The following is a 17,575-nucleotide window of genomic DNA, read 5'->3' as shown; positions in this document are numbered from 1 at the left end:
AGGTGCCACAAGATTTAAGATTCATGTCTCCAAGTGCTCTGGTTGAAGCCTTAATCGTGGGGATACAAGTCCAAAACACTCGTCTGTTAATTCACTTGAAATCACATTTATTAATGAACATTTCCCTAAGACAGTTTCAAACACAGGAATTTCATATCAGAATTCTGCGACTCTTGCAAAATGCTCCAGCATTATAAAACCTCACTGCTGAAGCTGTGCAAATATCCCACTGAGCAAAGATTAAATCCAACACATTTAAAATGTTCCAACAATTATTCTCCATCCTTTTCCTTATTTACCATGTGCATCCTGATAGGTTTACTGACATAGCTACACAGCAAGTCGTCTGCAGGGCTGCCACAGGTCTTGCTTCTCATGCATGTGAATAATCTAAGTTCTGAAAATTGAGTAGGGTTTGGGTTTTGGGGGGGGGTTCCTCTTTTTACTGTGTATGATTTTGCATTTATGGCCTGCATTGACTGCACTAAGGGGCCAAACCACCTACCTTGTTTGGCTCTGCCTCACGTCCTTGCCTTTCCTCCCTAATTTACCCACTGTCCTGACTAGCCTACGGAGGAGTAATCTTAGTTTCTCATGACTCTTTAAGGGAGCGTAATAGAGCATAACGTAGCGCATGGGGGCATTCTGCTGCTAGTCCCTTGATGAAAATTACGATCTAATTCAGGTTTCGTTCCCCAAATCAGGTTTTGATTATAAGCAGTGCTTCGGGGCTCACCCCAGGACTATATGAGTTCCATCAATAGCCTCTTTTATGGGACCGTGGCTGGGGCCTCGCCATCTGAGGGCTGAGCAGTCTGTTCTCCATTATGTTTTCCACACTTACCCGCCGAAAGACTTTCAAGAGACTACTGAGACTCAGATGGTGCTTTCGAGGAAGCGGGGCGGGGGGAGGTTGGGCACTCCAACGAGCTGCTCCTCCGGCAAGCCATAGAGGGCAAGGGAGGAGATCTCTGTGCCGAGCCCTGCGCTACGGCCGCCCTTAACTCGCGGCGCTTCAGAGCGCTGCGGGGCCGCCGAGGGCTCCCCGCCGCCTCAGGGCCTCAGAGGCGGCGCCGCGACTTTTAACGACCGTTAACGCTCCGCGCGCGCCGCCAGCTTCCCGCGTCTCCATGGCTCCGGGCCACGGGCCGCCAATAGGAGGGCGCGGTGCTCGTCACGTGTGGGACAGGGGTTGCTGCGGCTGTCATGGCGTCCGGGGGGGACGGCGGGAGCGGAGCCGGGGCTGCTGCTGCTGCTGCTGCTGTTGCTGCTGCGGGCGCGGAGCCGCTGCAGGGTGAAGGCGTTGGGCGCGCGGAGGGCGGCGGTGGCGGCGGCGGCGGCAGCAGCAGCAGCAGCAGCTCCGGCTCGTGCGCCTCCTCCTTGTCCGCAAGCTCCGAGTAAGGGCGGGTTGGCGGCGGCTCGGGGCTCGGAGGGTCGCGGGTTCGAGACCCGGCCGCTGCGGGGCTTTTGAAGCGGGTCTTGCTGTAGGGTGTCGCTGATCGCGGGGCTGCGCTTTGCCTGGCGTTGAAGTTTTTTTGTTTGGTTGGGTTTTGTTTTTGTTTTTCTTGCTTCGGTTTTAAAGCGACGGTTCCTCCCTGGCCCCTCAGTTCAGACGCGTATTTCCAGTTCTAATTTACGGTGCTTTGTCTGGGATGTTGTTTTCGTTATGCGAGAAGGAAAAAAGAAAGTTTTAGTGGGAGAGCTTTGAAGTGTGTTTAAATATACTTTGTTTTGCGATTATACCACCCACCTAGCTCAGAGAAACAAAGCTGTAGGAGGTACAGCCGTGTAACTCTGTGCCTCTGTTTATAAGCCGCAGCTCAACGGTGACGCGTTTCTGCCTGAAGCCGTGCATCTGTTTGGTTTTGTGTGCTTTTCTTTTCCAAGGGTTTCACCTAAAATATCATCTTCCTGTCATTCTTAACATGTTCTGAAGACGAAGCTGTGGTCCAGTTCTCCATGCCGAACACAATATACAATACTCCTGTATACGCTGAAATGCATTGTTTCTGTCACTGCACCATAGAACCGTGAGGCCTTAATTTTAGGTCCAGCAGTTCCTCCAGATGGCATATATACACCTGTAATACTCCAGCCTTCTGCGTTCAGAAACAAGAGGGGGTTAGGATGGGATCTGTAGTGAAAAAAGAGTATGGTTTTGCCAAGTTGCAGGTACAAAGGTAGGTTTGGGAGCTATTTTGAGGTAATGGCATTCCTTCCTCTACAGATGAGCTGTATGTGGTTTTATAATCAGCCAGATTTGGTTAAATTAAAGAAAGAAAAGTTGTTAAAGTTAGTAATGTCCAGAATAAACTTCTGATGGTTGAACTGATAGTGCTCAATAGTACCACAAATGTGGACAAAACAAAAGTGCGCTGAGGAGCACCGATGAGAGGGCAGAAATAAGGGTGATAGGAGTGCCTGACATACGCAGTTGTGAAAGCAGTGTTTTGGTTTTTTTCAATAATTTTGTCTATTTTAAGAATTTAACATTTGCTGTCATTTTTGCTACTTACTTGTGATGGACCAGAGCCCCTCTAGGCAGCCGTAGCTGTGAAGAGGATGGCAGCTTTGTGTATGCCACACTGGTGCCTCAGTCCAAGGCTCTGCTTTGTCCTCGCTTAGCCAAATGCTGGGGAAATTAAAGATAATGATCTTCTGCAGAGTATCATATGGGTGGATTTTAATCATGCAGTGCAGTAAAATATTTAAACCTTGATTTGTTATCTTCGTTAATTGCTTTAAAACAAGGCTCATAGATATTACTGCTTATGAGTTTCTTTGGGTGAAGTCTTCTCTTGCGTCAAAATCAGAACTCAGTTCCTTCATTTCTAGTAAATATGTACGTCTTGCCATGCGTGTATGACTTCAATTTGCATAGCTGTTCAGACATTCATTCCAAAGATGAAATGCCTGTGTGGGACTATTGAAACTGTTCTTAGAGGTACGCAGGTCTTCCAGGTTGTTACATCTCTAATGGAAGCTTTCAGACCTGTACAGAAGCTCAGTTTATTGTGTGCTTGTTCTGGCACAAGGCAAGAGTGCTGGAAATGAGATTTTATTTATTTATTTGTTTGTTTGTTTGTTGCTTGTTTGAAGTAATTGTGAAATTGTAGCATTAGGTAAAATAAATAAACAAACCTGTTATCCTACGTACACATTTCTTGTTTCAGACTTTCCTATTTTTAGGTGCCTGTAGGGATCTCTATTTGGAAAGTCATAGTTCTTTTTTAGTGTGCCTTAGTGACAATGTCTTGAAGGAAAATAGTTCGTGTCCTTACAACGCCTTTTCTATTGGCTTTGGGCTTATTCCCATGGAACAACTTTGTTTTCTTCCTTGACAAGCCTTCAATCTGCTTCTGTTTGAGTGGACCAAGTGTGACTCTCCTACACATCCCTTTCTTTTTTTTTTTTTTTCTTGGACTATCGAATAAAATAGATGACAAAGGTGAAGAATGTCAGTGTACGAACTGATATCCAAGTTGAAATTTTGATGTCTACCCCAAAGAAATGCTGTCACGGGTGTTTCTGCTTTGTTGATTTCTGAAGTTCCCTTCATGAACCTTGTGTTTCCCAGTTTTGCTTACATGTGCCAGAATGCACTAGTACTTTTAAAAAAAAAAACAAAACAAGTGAAATGCTGTCATGTTATTTCTTAAATAGCACCTTTTGCAATGTAGATCAGATAAGGGTCTGTCCACAAAAGCCGTTAGGTGTTGCTATCATTCTGATACTTCCATGAGTATTTTACTCAAGACTTGAAGTAAGAGCTTGCAGACAATACAAGCTCTGATTTACTCAAGGCTATAATGGCATCAGGAGTAGCCAAATTATCACAGGAGGTGGCTTTTCTTCAAGAGAAAGTGCATGATGAGTATTCCTGTCTGCAGCATCCTTACACATCTTTAAGTCTCTGGAGTTCCAGGAAGAGAGTGTTATCAGCGTGGGTTTTTTGTATTCTTTTTTTCCAGCAAGATCTTCCCTCTGAGCCCTTAAAGGCGCTGTGATGCAGTGTCCATGTGTAATGTTCTCTGCTCAGCTAAGTTTTGAAGCTGTATCATTAATCCATGTATTCAAATTAATGCTGGATTCAAATTATGTGGTAATACTAGTTTTAAACCAAGCTTGCTTCCTTTATTCAGTAAAATTAGCTAGTTCTAGTACAGAATGTATGAACGTACATTAACTTTACACAATGAATGGTATTAATTATTATGTGGGTCTCCATTCCAGTTTTTCCTTGTTTGATTTTTATCTGTGCAGTCTCAGATTTGTAGAAAGGGAGATGTGGCTGTCGTCAAGTCAGTCCGTGCTGTTTTCCAGGGGCAGGGAGATTGAGCTGGTCTTGTCTGTTGGTGAAAATCTTCCATGCAGAATATCCCAGATGTTCTTACACAGACTGCTAATGCTGATTCTTGGTGTGTCTGTGAGATCAAAAAGCTCTCTAATACTTAGCTTTAACGTTTTGGTAAATTAAAACAGTGATTGCTCTCCCCGTTTTGACTGTTGTGATCCTCACGCTCCTCATGTACTAGTGCTCTGTGGTTCATCTTGGAGTGGGGGAGTTGACAATTTGGCCTGTTGCCTCTTCAGCTATCTTTTTTTCCTCAAGCAAAAGAGCATGATTTCCTCCAGTCTCCTTCCATTTAAAACGTGTTTATAAACTACTTGTTACTTGTTTCTGTGCTCTTGTTGCAGTTATTACATCTTTCTTAAACTGTTTGATCCAAAACTGGACGCGGTTGACACGTCGCCATTGCCAAATTAGGACAAAAATTTTCTCTGCCTTGTCGATGGTGCTCCTGCTAACACATCCTGCACTTGCCTTGCCTCGCCTTTGCAGCAGCTTGATGCTAGTGGCTTAGTGATCCGCTCCAGCTGCTAGAACTTTCTGTAGCAGAACTGCCTATTTATTTGTTTGTTCTGTGTTTTTGTGTGTGAGTTTGAGTATACTATTTTAAACACATCTTAAAAAGTGTTATCTGGGTTTCATCTTTTTTTTTTGTTTTGTTATATTAAGATTTTAAAATGTTGTTATTTTCTTTAAATGACCTTGCAGTACAAGTCTTTTAAGTGTGTAAGGGGAAAAATAACGGGAGAGAACTAATAGGGTGTGTTTCTTTTTCTCAAAGACAAAGCCCCATCATGCCCATGAATATAACTACTAATTAAAACTTGTAACACTTTTGCTTGCTTGCTTTCAGAAAAGACAGCGCTTTTTGCAGTGACTATTTTCCTGTAAGGCATTTGAAGAATCAATTTTAGTATCTGGGAGGAATGTCTTTCCTTCCTATATCCATCATTTGTCCTGGAAGAGCTCTTGTCTTCATGGCAAACTTCAAGTTGCTAAGCTTTCAATACTCAAGAGGCAACATCGTTTTTTTGCCTTGCACTCTCTGTATTCCCCTCCCCACTTGGAAGTAAGCAGATGTCACTTGCATAGCAGTCATCCTTATCAGAGCTATCACTGATCGTTCTTCTTTCTTTCCCAGTGACCTTGAGCCTGAATGGTTGGATGGTGTCCAGAAAAATGGGGAATTATTTTATTTAGAAATGAGTGAAAGTGAAGAGGAAACTTTACTTCAGAACACCTGTCCAGAAATACCAGCAGTGAATCATGTCAGGTTTCGTGAAAATGAAGCTGAAGTTATTCAGGAGGGATCACGAAAAGAAAGAAAGTATGAACTGAAGAAATTGACAAAAATATTAAAAAAGAAGAATCTTTTACCAAAGCATTCTGGTAAGAAAGGGAGTGGAAGCTGTAACGTGCACTCCGCTGGTCCTACTTCCATACTGAAACACCAATCCACTCAGAAAACGGGTGTCACTGTTCAGCAAAAATACAAAGATATATATGTTTATGTAAATCCCAGAAAACTGTACGGTGCTGGAGAAGATGAGCAGCACAGGCTTCTGGAGGCCTTGGTAGGGATAGTACATCAGACATCATGGAGCAGCAGAAGAGCGGAAAAACAAGGCAAGAAGGATAAAGTCATCAGAGGAATTAGTGAAGAGAAGCTTGTAGTGCATGGCTTGGTGCCAGGTAGTTCAGCAATGAAAACGGGTCAAATACTGATTGGTAAGTAATCAAATAAATGCACTCTTCTTTAAAATAAAGTTTGTTTGTTTTTTTTGAGAGGCAGCTGACTTGAATATTCCCGAGATGTAAGTATAATTACAAGAATTATTTTGTTAATTCTTGTTAATTCTTTATATAAATATCACTGCGTTGGATGTTTTATTACCTATTCAATTTTAGTATATTAGTGGTTTCAAGAATATGTGACGTAAACCAGGAGGTGTTAATACAGCAAGGAGATGGCCGTCCTTTTAGCCCACAAGGAGTGAGCAGCTTGAATTTAAGAAAAACAAATACTTCTGCCCATGTTTAATTTAATGCAGAATTTACTCAGTAGGTAAGTGGGACTGTGGAAAAACTTTAGTACGCCAAATACTGTATTTTGTATTTATTCTTTTCTACCACCCCTCTTAGATAAGATGCTTTACTGAATATCCGTTAGGTGGATTTTGAGACACAAAATTGAGGAAAAAATGTCAAGTAAAATATATTTATATGTTATAGTCTTTCTTTGTGCAAAGCGTTGTGTGCGTGTTCTTCAGTTTAGCAACAACAACAGCTTCTTCAGCAATTGCAATCAGATGACCTCCAAATATTTGGAGAGCGTAGCCTGAGCAGGCAGTGAACCAGTGTAGCAGCTCTCCTGTGTGCAGGGTTGGCTCCTCAGACACTTCCACAAGCTGTTACAACTAAGTAACCTGGCAGAAAACTAACCCAGAAGAAAAATTGCCTGTCTAGTTTTTGGTGGTAAGTTAAACTGCGTCACAGAAGGTCTGACAAGCACCAGGGCTTGAATGACACAAAGGAGTGAACTTTTGTGGCCAGCAGTGAAGGAGCAGAAGCAAGTACTCCCACCTCTAGCATCAGGAGGACATTTAAAGGACTTAGCATTGATGAGCCCCCAGTGTCTGGGATGGTAAATGTGAGACAGCTAGCCTGCATCTCCAAAGGGCAGGAGATGGTTAATTGCCCCTGAAGCTCCTGCCTAGTAAGGGGAGAGCAAAGATGTGATACTGGGTAGAAGATCATGAAAATCTTAATACTGTAGTAGCACAAATCCCACAAAGTCAGCATGAGTGCGTTTGAAATTCCAATGTTGTGTGCATAAAAAGGCAAATCGTGCTTTGACTAGCTGATTCTCCTAGCACGTGTTTTCAGTAGGGATGCTAAGGAATACTCCAGAGGGAAAATTGGATAACTTTCAAATTTAACCAGAAAGAACTGATTAGTCAAGAAGTGGGGGATGCAGAATCAGTGGAGGAGGGAGGGAGTTTCAGCTTCATCTGCTGTGCTTAATATAATGGTATTTAATCTAATTAGAGTAATGGTGGGTGTTTATAACCTGCAAGTTAATTTGGGGAGACAAATTTTTCTGTAACTACCTGTTCATAAGAGCAGCCATGAAGTCAGGATGGTGTAGGCAAACATGAGATCCAGGAGGTAAGGCTAGCCTTCTCAGTGGTTCATTTTCATCTGCAGCATTTGATGTTTCCCAGAGCTAATGAGCACATTAGCACAATTGTTTGATGTATTTTTTTTGTTTTGTTTTAAATAGAAGAACATTTGAATTAATCTAAGGACTCTAGCAGTGTAATGTGCGTAGGGTTGTCAACCAATATTGCCTTGGTTTTGCATGTTGGAAAGAAATATTTTCAAGCATACTATAGTTATTCAGCTTGCAGTTGGGAAAATGAGCTGTACTCTGTGCCAAAGGTATCAAGTATGTAATTTGAAAGTATTTTTATATGAAAATTATACATCTATAGTGAACACTGAGTACTCTAAAATTTTTATGTGGTGCCTAGAAGCAGAGAAGCTTTGCATAAAGTAGATGCTTAGGTTTCAGTGCTGTCAGCATAAAGAATACAGAGTAAAAATAATTTTGTTCCTGGGGAAAAAAAACTGTCTGGTTTACTGTCTCTGCACTGCACATCAGAGGATGAGATAGTTACGATATACACCCAAAGCATGATTTAGAAGCAGTTCTGGTTCAGTAGATGGCCTCTTCAGATCCTCTCAGATCCTCAGAGGATCTGAAGTTGGACAGGAAATTTAAGAAAAATATGGGAGAACCTTGCTTGTAAGTTTTAGGAATTCTGTTCTGAATTTTGGAAACATTCAGTAGAGAAAGCTGTGGTCAGTCTAAAATGAAAGTATTTGCTTAAATGTTAGTAGTTTCTTGAGCCATTGCAAATGAGAAATACCTGATCAGTGCAGCATGATGCCTGCTGGCTGGCTTAGGTTATAACTTTGTTCATCTTCGCTGACCTGCATCTGTTCCTGCTTTATTTTTAGCAACCTGTGAGGAATGGTGCAGACCACTTTTTTTGTATTTTTCTTTTCTTAAAGTGGATACCAAGTATATTTTCCTCTGCAGGAAGGTGGGATTGTGCGTATGGTGGCTTCCTTCTGCTGCTCCTTGCTTCTGACTGCTTGTTTTCCTCTGCTGCATCATGACTCCTCCACGGACCTTAGTCCTTCAGGGAATGGATCTTCTGTGGGCCACAACCCTTCCCCTAGTGACTGCCCCACTTTCTTAAATAGATTTGGGCAGAAGTGCCATGGGCTCCCCTCGCTGGGCTGTGCTTTGGGTGCATCATGAGTTGCTTCAAAACTGGCTGTGAGCAGTGACACTGAGCTCCTTCCAAACAGGTCACTCCTGCAGCACCCTGCTCCCAAAATCCTGGCAGGTGTGCCCAGGAGAGTTTTCTAACTCTCCAGTCTTAACATTTGAGCTCTCTAGATTTCCTCCCCAAGATTTGTGTTTGTGATATATAAATAATCAAGTTACTGATTACTTGGTATTTTCATTAGGAATTCAGTTAACTTATCAGCAGTAAGTATGTTAGCTACTTTAGTGGCTGCTAAGGTTGAATCATGAGAGAGACAAAGCGCTCTTGTTTTTTTAACTTTGAATGAACAGTTACAAAGTGGTTATTGCTTTAACATTTTTAGTGGAAATAACGGCTTCTTTTTCCCCAGTAAATAATCATTTTCCTCAGGTGGCTTCTTCAATTTATTCTGAAATGTATATCCCGTACAGCATCGAACACTCAGCAAATGAAACATCTGTTTATTATTTGTGCAGTACACTTTAATTTTTTAAGTTTGCATATGGAAGTCGTAAGTCTTGTTGCTGTAATTTATTAACCAAGTAGAATGCAGCCGCTGACCGTATGAAAGTAAATAAAAGTTTTGTAAGCTAAAAAAACTGACACTTTAACTCCGTAAAAAGATGACACTGTATCTATGTGTCATTTTTTAGTTCATTTATTTATTCATTTGCTTTAACAGCCCAGCATCCATCTTAAATTTATGAATCAAACAAGTCCTCATAGTTTTGCATATTCCTGCTGTCACTTCCATTTGGGTTATGAAATACAATTGCTTTTTATCTTGTGTTCCTTAAGTGTCTTTAGTATTTTTGGAGGAATTTTTCTTTCATTGATTCATTATTAACAATATGCCAAGCCTGATCTGCTATGTAAAACTTTCTAGTTTCATCTCTAAGTGTGTTTTCAAAGATAAAAGCTCCACTCACTCTTAGATCAAGTCAAATAAGTGTTGTAATAGGAAATGCCATTATAATTTGATTTCCTCCCCCCACTCAACATCATGTTGAAACCTATCCAGTTTACAGCAGGGGATACTTTCTGTAAATGTGAATGATGGCCATCTTTAGTGTGGTATAAATGGAAAACTAATTCCAATGACACTGAAAATACAGAAAAGTTCTTTCATTATCAGAGTACGATCATGGCCCTCTTTGCTATTATCTTTTGTTCTTATTGCATTCATCACTGAGGATCTGAATGCTTTGCATGAATTCTTGCATCTGGTCAGTAGGCTCGACTGTCAAAAAGATGTGAGAACCACCTAGAGAGAGGGATTATTCCTGAAGGATAGTAAAGATGGACTATAATAATCCATCTTTGAACAGCTATCGAAAAGATGTGGGCTGCTGTTGCAAGCTTCAGTTGAAAGATCCAGCTCCCAACCCCATTTACTGGTGGATGGCTTTCTGTGGGGTTTTACTGTTGATGTTAGGTGGGAGGGTTATTTATTTCGACTGAATAAAGAAATGTTTAAGTAGTAATATTTGCTCGTTTCATTTGAATAGTACAAACAGTTTTTACTCCTTTGGAGTACCTCTGCTGTTGGAGGTCCAAAGTTCAAGTCCTCTGCATAATATCTTAATTTAGCAGTCGGACACAGATTGTTAAAACAGGCCATTGTCACTGGAAAGTGGTGTGTATCTTTTAAATTTGTATAGTACGGACAAGTTTCAAACAGTAATCCATTTACAAAAGAAACCTGCAGTTATCCTCAGACAGTCAAGGTAAATACTGTTTTTTGTCATTTGCAGAGGATGGAGCTAAGAGTTCTGTCAGAAAAAAAGTTCCTGAAAGGACCCCAATACTGTGAGAGTTTGAGATTTTCCATGAGAAATTGCCATATATGGTGTACTTGTTGAAAAGGCTCTCCAAGGCGGAGATGTTGGGCACACAAGACAGAAATACAGAGCTTGTGTAAGCTTTGCTGTGCTCTCACTGTGGAGTTTGGGAAGTCGTTTATGTTCTTTTAATCTCTTGAAGCATAACAGCGTTGATAAAAGCAGCCTGTTAACATATAAAACAAGTAATTGATCTGGCTTTCTTCAGGAGAATGTGTTCCACACTTTGCCTTTTTTGGAGAGAAGTATGTGAAGATTTATAAGTACTTCCACTAAGCCGTTACCAAGAACAGAGAAAACTAAATATCAGGATTTTATGGAAAAAAATGTTTCCAGTCCTCTCCCATGTGAGCAGCATGCTTCTGATTTTTAATTCAGCTTAAAATGTTCACTTCCCATCACAGTATGGAAGTGGTATTCATTCATCAACCCATGCCCCCTGGTTAATGGGAAGGAGTTCTGCCTTAAGAAATGATGCAAGAGGGTTTAACGCTATGGAATGGATATTTAATCTGTGCCTCATGGCGAAAGTGATAGGCAGTCCTGAAATAAACCTTTTAGGGATGCCATGCTTTTCTGAACTTCATCTTTTTCAGATGGGAAAAAAAATTTTAAACCAGGTGTTTGAGATCAATATATGTTGTTCTTAGGTAATAATGGGTGGATGTGAGAAATCATTCTCTGTTGAGAAGAAAATGAAGAGTGAATAATGAATACAGGAGCAAATTCCTGACTCTCTTCTATATGTTCCATCACTCTAATAAAATTCAGTTATGTTTGGCTTTGTGTAGAGGACATGTAGAGATATCTAATAGTTTCTTTGTGGACTGAGAGCAATCTTTTTATAAAAAAAATGATAAAATGCAAAAACTTGATTATTCATTCTTTATTACTCAACAACAACAAAAACTTTATTCCTTTAAGAGAAGGATATATATTTTCTATAGAGAAGAGCAGGTCAAGTGCTATTTCACAGAACGTTTTATTATACAGTATAATTTTTGTATACAATGGTTAATGAAAAAGCTAAAACAAAAAAAAAGTTTTACATTTTTGTATAACAAGTTTGAAAATAACGTTTCACGGAAATGTCTGCTTCTTGTCTACGTAAGTATATATGTCTACTTCAACAAAAAGGATAAAGTTCACTTTGATTTCTGTACTTACAAAAGTCATTTTTTATTTTTTTCCAAAGTTAATAGAGCACAGAAATGATGGGACAATGTGTTTGCAGTACCATCTGTACAACCTTTTTATCTCTAGTGAAATGTCTTTGTACATCTGAAATTCAGTTATGTTTTAGTCTGGGAAAATTTGACTTAGCTCTGCAAGCTATAAAGTTTTTTTTAAAAATGTGATTCTTTTTTGATCAACTGAAACAATTGTGAATATCATTTAGCCTTTTATTTCATTTAACCTGAATTGCTTAAATGCAAGTGAAGTTAAACTTTGTATATTCACGCAGTCTTTTTAATAGGTTTATCTGAGAGCCTAAGTCACTTGCACTTTGAAGTTTTTCACACTGATAAAGGGGAGTAAACATTTCTCAGTGAAAATGTAGAAGCAAAACTAACAGAGGAACACTTGCATATATAAACTTTCACTGGCGTTAATTATCGCACTGGGTAGATCTTGTGATCATGTTTTGCTTTAAGATGCTCTGTGTTTGAGTATTTACATACTTCGTATTGTGCCAGTGGTGTCTTTCATTCTGTTAAGTTTCTATTCTTTGAATTCTGTTGTGTTTGGTGAAAAGAAAAGGCAAACATCCCCACTCCAATTCTGGAAGGACATACTGAAAAATGTAGCTTTTCGTAGTTCTATGTTAAGTTGCAGTTCTGTAATACTGGTACAGCATTTTCTGGCAAAATGAAGACAGCCTTATGGGATTGCCTTGGCTGTGTCTTCTGGAAGGCTATTCCATTTATCGTATATGATCACATTTTTACACATTGAATGGAATAAATATTTACTGTTCCAATGAAAGTTTTACATATACGCATTAGGTGTCAAATGAATAAAAACCATTTTGAGTATATAACATGTAAATATTGATGGATCTTCTTCTTTCAAAGTGTATTTGTATATTCCACCCTGTGAGATGTGGTACAAAAATATTCCTTAAGTGCTAAGGTATATGCGTGTTCATTAAGTGTATGCAGCTGGTTTGAATGCTGTTTTGGAACAGAGGATTAGATGCTTAGAGTGTTGTCTTTGCAGTAGAATTCATAATTTCCATAATGAAACAAGCGGAATACAAACAACTTTTTTTAAACAGTGCTTCAGATTTCCAGATTAGTACATATGTTTTCTCTTGTATTTGCAAGCGATGATCTTAAATATATATGGTTCTGCGCTGCTTTTCAACAAAGAACTTAGTTGTGTTTATAATTTCTTGTTGTATTAGTGCAGCCTGAATGCTCCACTCTTGACTGCTAACTTTCAAGTCCTGGGGTTCTGGCATGGGCTCCCCTATTTGCTCTTCAATGCTGTTTAACTTTAAATTTTCCTATCTTGGAGTTGTCCTTGTGTTGAAGATTCACTAGGCAAAAACGTTACTGTGTTGTACATCTATAAACACAGAGGTTAGGGAGAGAGTTACTGTTACTTGAAATAGGAGAAAAGAAAAAAAAAAAGTCCTTCCCAATAGGATTTGCCTATTGCAGATATAGCTGAATGCTATTATTAATGCTAACTCTGACAGTTTTTCACATGTCCTGGCACTTGAGAAAAGGATAGGTGTCATGATAGCAGCTTCTAGCCTGCTCAGTATGTTTTGGAATTCCTATACTAAATGGACTGAGTATAAATGGTATAAATGTAGGTACAAATAATAATAATACTGTGAACTGAGGAAATACATGATATGGAAAATACATACATGAAATATCTTTAATGTTTCCTTCTCTTACTGGAGCTTCCGTTTGCTTTGAAAGTAGATGAATGTCCAAAAAAAACTTCTATTTTTTACTTCTTACTTTCTATTCATTTTGTCAGGTCTAACTGCTTTTATCCTTTGAGATTTTCTTAGCTTTATATTTTGTAATTTTTTTTCTCGTTGATCTCTCTTTTCTTCCGTACACACTCCATGGTTAACCATCTGTATTTTTGGCATGAAATGAGGTAGCTGTGATTAAAAAGTCAAGAAGATGAGTGACATTTCACAAGACAATCAGCCAAACTAACTGCTCACCACCACAAAATAAGGGTAGCCAAAGTCTATCGTATCTTGCCTCTGCAGTCTTTGTTTCTCCTTTGCTAACTCTAGTGCTTGTAAGACCGTCTGGGTTACAAAAATTACATACTAGGGGAGTGAATAGCATTCTGCCAGTTCAGGGAACTGAGCTGAGTTACTTAGATGCGTAGGAAATGCCAGGAATGCTTCGAAGAGAAGGGCTATGGGATGGTGAGATCCTCTCTTAGCTAACCCTTGAAATCTCTTCTGTAAGTAATGGCCTGGAGCTTGTCAACTGCACAGAGGAAGAGGGAGTCAACAGGAGTGACAGAAGCCTGGATAGAGGGAAAAGGCTGTGCCAGTTGTTTTTGTGAAACGATCCAAGTGTGGCAGCTAGGAATTAGGAACATTCAGTTAACAGACTTGTTTCTAAGTACAGTAAATGTTGCAAGTAGATGCAATCGGCTTACATGCAGTGGGTCATTTATAATTGGGTGCCATATTCATTTTTAAAACAAAACTCTGTTTGGCTTTGTACTGTGGTGTAATACCCTCTAATTTATGCTTTTGTCTGTTTTATCTCCAGGAGATGCTCTAGTTGCTGTAAATGATGTTGATGTGAATTCTGAAAACATAGAAAGGGTTTTGTCTTGCATTCCAGGTCCTATGCAGGTACAGTAGTTGAACATTTATTGCAAATGTCCTTCGTAAAAATGAATACTATTTATAGCCTTTTTTCCTTAGGAAAAAGAACTTAGGCAGTCATGCTCTTAGATGGGGAAGTTCTAATTTTTCACTGACATCAGTGAGGTGTGCAATTTGGCAGTAGTGTATATGAAGCAAGATATTGATGTCTAGCTTTCAAATAAATGTCAGATGGAGAGTAGTAGTGGTATTGAATGGATAGATAATGTATACAGTGCTATTTTCATCTACCTTGGATAGACAAAGTGTCAAAAAATGTCTGAATGGCATTTTTTGTCTATTACTCTGTTCTTAAAATATTAGTAATTGCTATGCAAATACTTAAAACTGTTTATCAATATAAGAGAATCACAAGAGTAAAATTAAAATTGACAATGCTATTAAAGATATCTAAGAGCATTTAAATGGAGAAAATGATAGTTTTCACATTTAAATAGAAAAAAATGAGTATTTAAAAGCCTTGAGATTAAATGTGTTTGAGAACGTTCAAAATTGAATAGTGATTGAAATGGATATTAAACAAGAAAAAAAGATGACTGTCCTTTCCTACAAGACCTACTGCATGTATCTTGTCTTCTAGATGAAGTTATTTTGAAGCTATAATAATTAAGTAATAAAGTATTCACTAGCTATTAAAGAATTAAAACAGGAGAGTGTTAATTACCTAGGATGTTAGTAGCATCAAATTAAGAGGTTTTGAGTTACTCTGCTTAAATCTAGTTCCTGGTGAACAGGAAGACAAGGTAAAAGCTGTAACTAGATAAGAGAGAGAACAGGTTAAAATTAGTGTTTCTTACAGTAGGTCTATAACCCCTTGGTAATTTTTCTTCAGATATAATATATGAGATGATGATGATAAAAGTGTTTTTCTGTCCCGAGATAAAAAGAAGTGGGAATTTTAGGTTTTGTTAAACATGCCTCTGTTGACAATCTGCTGTAAGTGCGTGTAGAACTGCATCTGCAATTGCAGTGAGATTGAGTACTAGTATGTCAGTTTAGGAAGCTTTCCAAGATACTCGACAGTAAGAAGCTTGCCTAAGCTACCGGAGTTGTGGTCAGGTATTGGCAGAGCTCCACGGCAGACAAACCTTGTCTTGCCTGTCTTTGACCAAATATGGAGCTGGTGTAAGTATTGTTAAATACAGAATGATTAAAGAAAAACAGAGATGATATAGTTAACTTAATTGTATCCTTGCTAGATTAGAGGGTACATGTTACTTGTTGCTAAAATGCAATGCAACCCTTTGTTTAGTAGTTATATTTAATGCAACATTAACATTTACGTTGTCAGTAGATTTGTCAAGTAGACAGTGATTACTTGAAACGTATAACTTTGTCATGTTGGCTTTCCAAAACCTTCTATTAAAGTGCAATTATTCCTTTTTTTTACTGTGCAATTTCAGTCAAGCCAGAAGAGTGATTGCTGAAATAGACCGATGGAGAATTTAAATACATGGTTCTGTTTTTTTGCGGTGTAGAGCACTGCGTTCATACTGCTGAAGAAGCAGAGGGTTGTTATTTCTGAGATTTAGTAAAGACAGCTGTTACACAAGCAAAATTGTTAATGTATTGTCATTCATCATACACTGCAAAAAATAATTTCTCATTTATTGTACATTGGATACATCTAAAAAAAGATGCACTTTAAAGCAGTTTTGACATAGCTATAAGTTAACTAAATAATTAGCTGTGTCACTGTTCTTTGGGCTTAATGTTAAAAATTACTGGAAGTAATTTAGAAAATTACATACCTGGCTTCTCTCAGTTGCAGCAGGTGGTATAACTTTTCTCCTTATTGTGTCACTTTTTCCAGATTTTGTTTTCCTTACCTGAGTTTAGTCAAACTTGCTTCTGGGCTAGTTCAGTGTATTTACTGAGCAACAGCAGTCAACTGCTATATCAATCCTGCCCCCCTCGCATGGCAGAATGGTTTCTGGTGAAATTACTAAAATACACATGGGTGACAATTTACCTTAGTCACTGGGATTGTTTTTTGTTTTTTTTTTTTTTTTAATCATAGTGATCTCTTTCAATCAGGTAACTTATAAATATCCCTAAACCTAATGTATCTGACAGTTTTGGTGAGCTTTGTAGTCCAAGTTCCAAAAGAAGCTGGTATATTTCAGAGAAACTAAATATTCCTCACAACAACAGAGTTGTTTTTGTAATTTAAGGATCAAAAAAGGTGCTTCTTCAACGTCATTGCTGCTGTTTTTATTGTGTAAGGATTATAGTGACGTTCTGTGCTGTCTGTGAGTGGTAGCAGAGATGTTACCGCTTGTCTGCCCAGCCACCAATTCTTCAAGGCCAGGCTAGGAAGCAGCAGAACCTTTGAGATGTTTTCCTAGCACAAGAGAGAGGAGACCAAATAGGAAGAAGATGTGCATTAAGGAATATACTTATCTTTAACCTGATACTTGGAAGTTGCAGAACTGTATTACCTGAAACTTTCTAAAAATATTCAGCCTGAGGCAAATAGTCAGAATCAGAGATCTCAGCTTGAAATTTTGAGTAATGGTTTGGCAAATCATAAGCACATGGAAAACAGAGACTTAAACAGGAAATGGCAGGCATCCTTGAAAAGCAGGCAATGCCACCAGTTCTCCCTATAATAAAATCCATATTCTCGAGTATACAGCTTTCTTGCAGATAAACACAAAACATGCCTTTCTGGGTCAGACCGAAGGGGCAACAGCAATATTTTCTGTTTCTTACACTGACAAATGTTTAAGCAAAGAGCGTTAAGAAGAAAATCAAGTGTAGGGTGACCATTGCATCGTATTTTTCCAGATTCCAGCAGTCCACCAGACTGCATAGAGACTTGTTGGATCACCTACTGGTTTGTAGCTTATTTTAGTCTAGTGCGTAAAATTCCCTTGACTTCCACAGCATCGTAGAGCAGTGATTTACATAACTGAGTTATATGTTCTGTTCATTTCTGTTGGTTTTCAAACTGCTACCTAAAAAGTGCTTTCAGTACCTCCAGGCTCCTGTGTTACGAGTAGTAGTTAGCTGTCCATGCCTTATTCCTCCTATCATTGTACGATTTTGGAGAGCTCTGTCATGTTCTACTTCTGTCCTGTCTTTCCTAAGCTGACAAATCCCTATCTACGTACCTCATACTTTTTTGTTATTGTCACCTTCATCAGTTCCTTCCTGCAGT

At 39.0% G+C, this 17,575-nt stretch overlaps 1 protein-coding gene across 4 annotated transcripts in view; it reads left to right on the top strand.

The window, feature by feature from the left end:
• The window catches only part of INTU (inturned planar cell polarity protein), a 49,288-nt gene that overhangs the window by 4,967 nt on the left and 26,746 nt on the right, over window positions 1-17,575 (top strand). For 2 of the 4 annotated variants that reach the window (XM_083834033.1, XM_083834032.1), the window contains exons 2-3: window positions 5,493-6,079; window positions 14,294-14,379. In XM_083834033.1, coding sequence (XP_083690159.1) covers window positions 5,493-6,079; window positions 14,294-14,379 — 673 coding nt within the window. The other 2 variants (XM_083834034.1, XM_083834035.1) reach the window with 2 other exon arrangements.

This window comes from Anser anser (assembly GCF_964211835.1).
Source record: "Anser anser genome assembly, chromosome: 4".
NCBI lineage: Eukaryota > Metazoa > Chordata > Aves > Anseriformes > Anatidae > Anser > Anser anser.
Note: the sequence above shows the minus strand (reverse complement) of the source record. Positions and strands in the feature narration are given on the sequence as shown.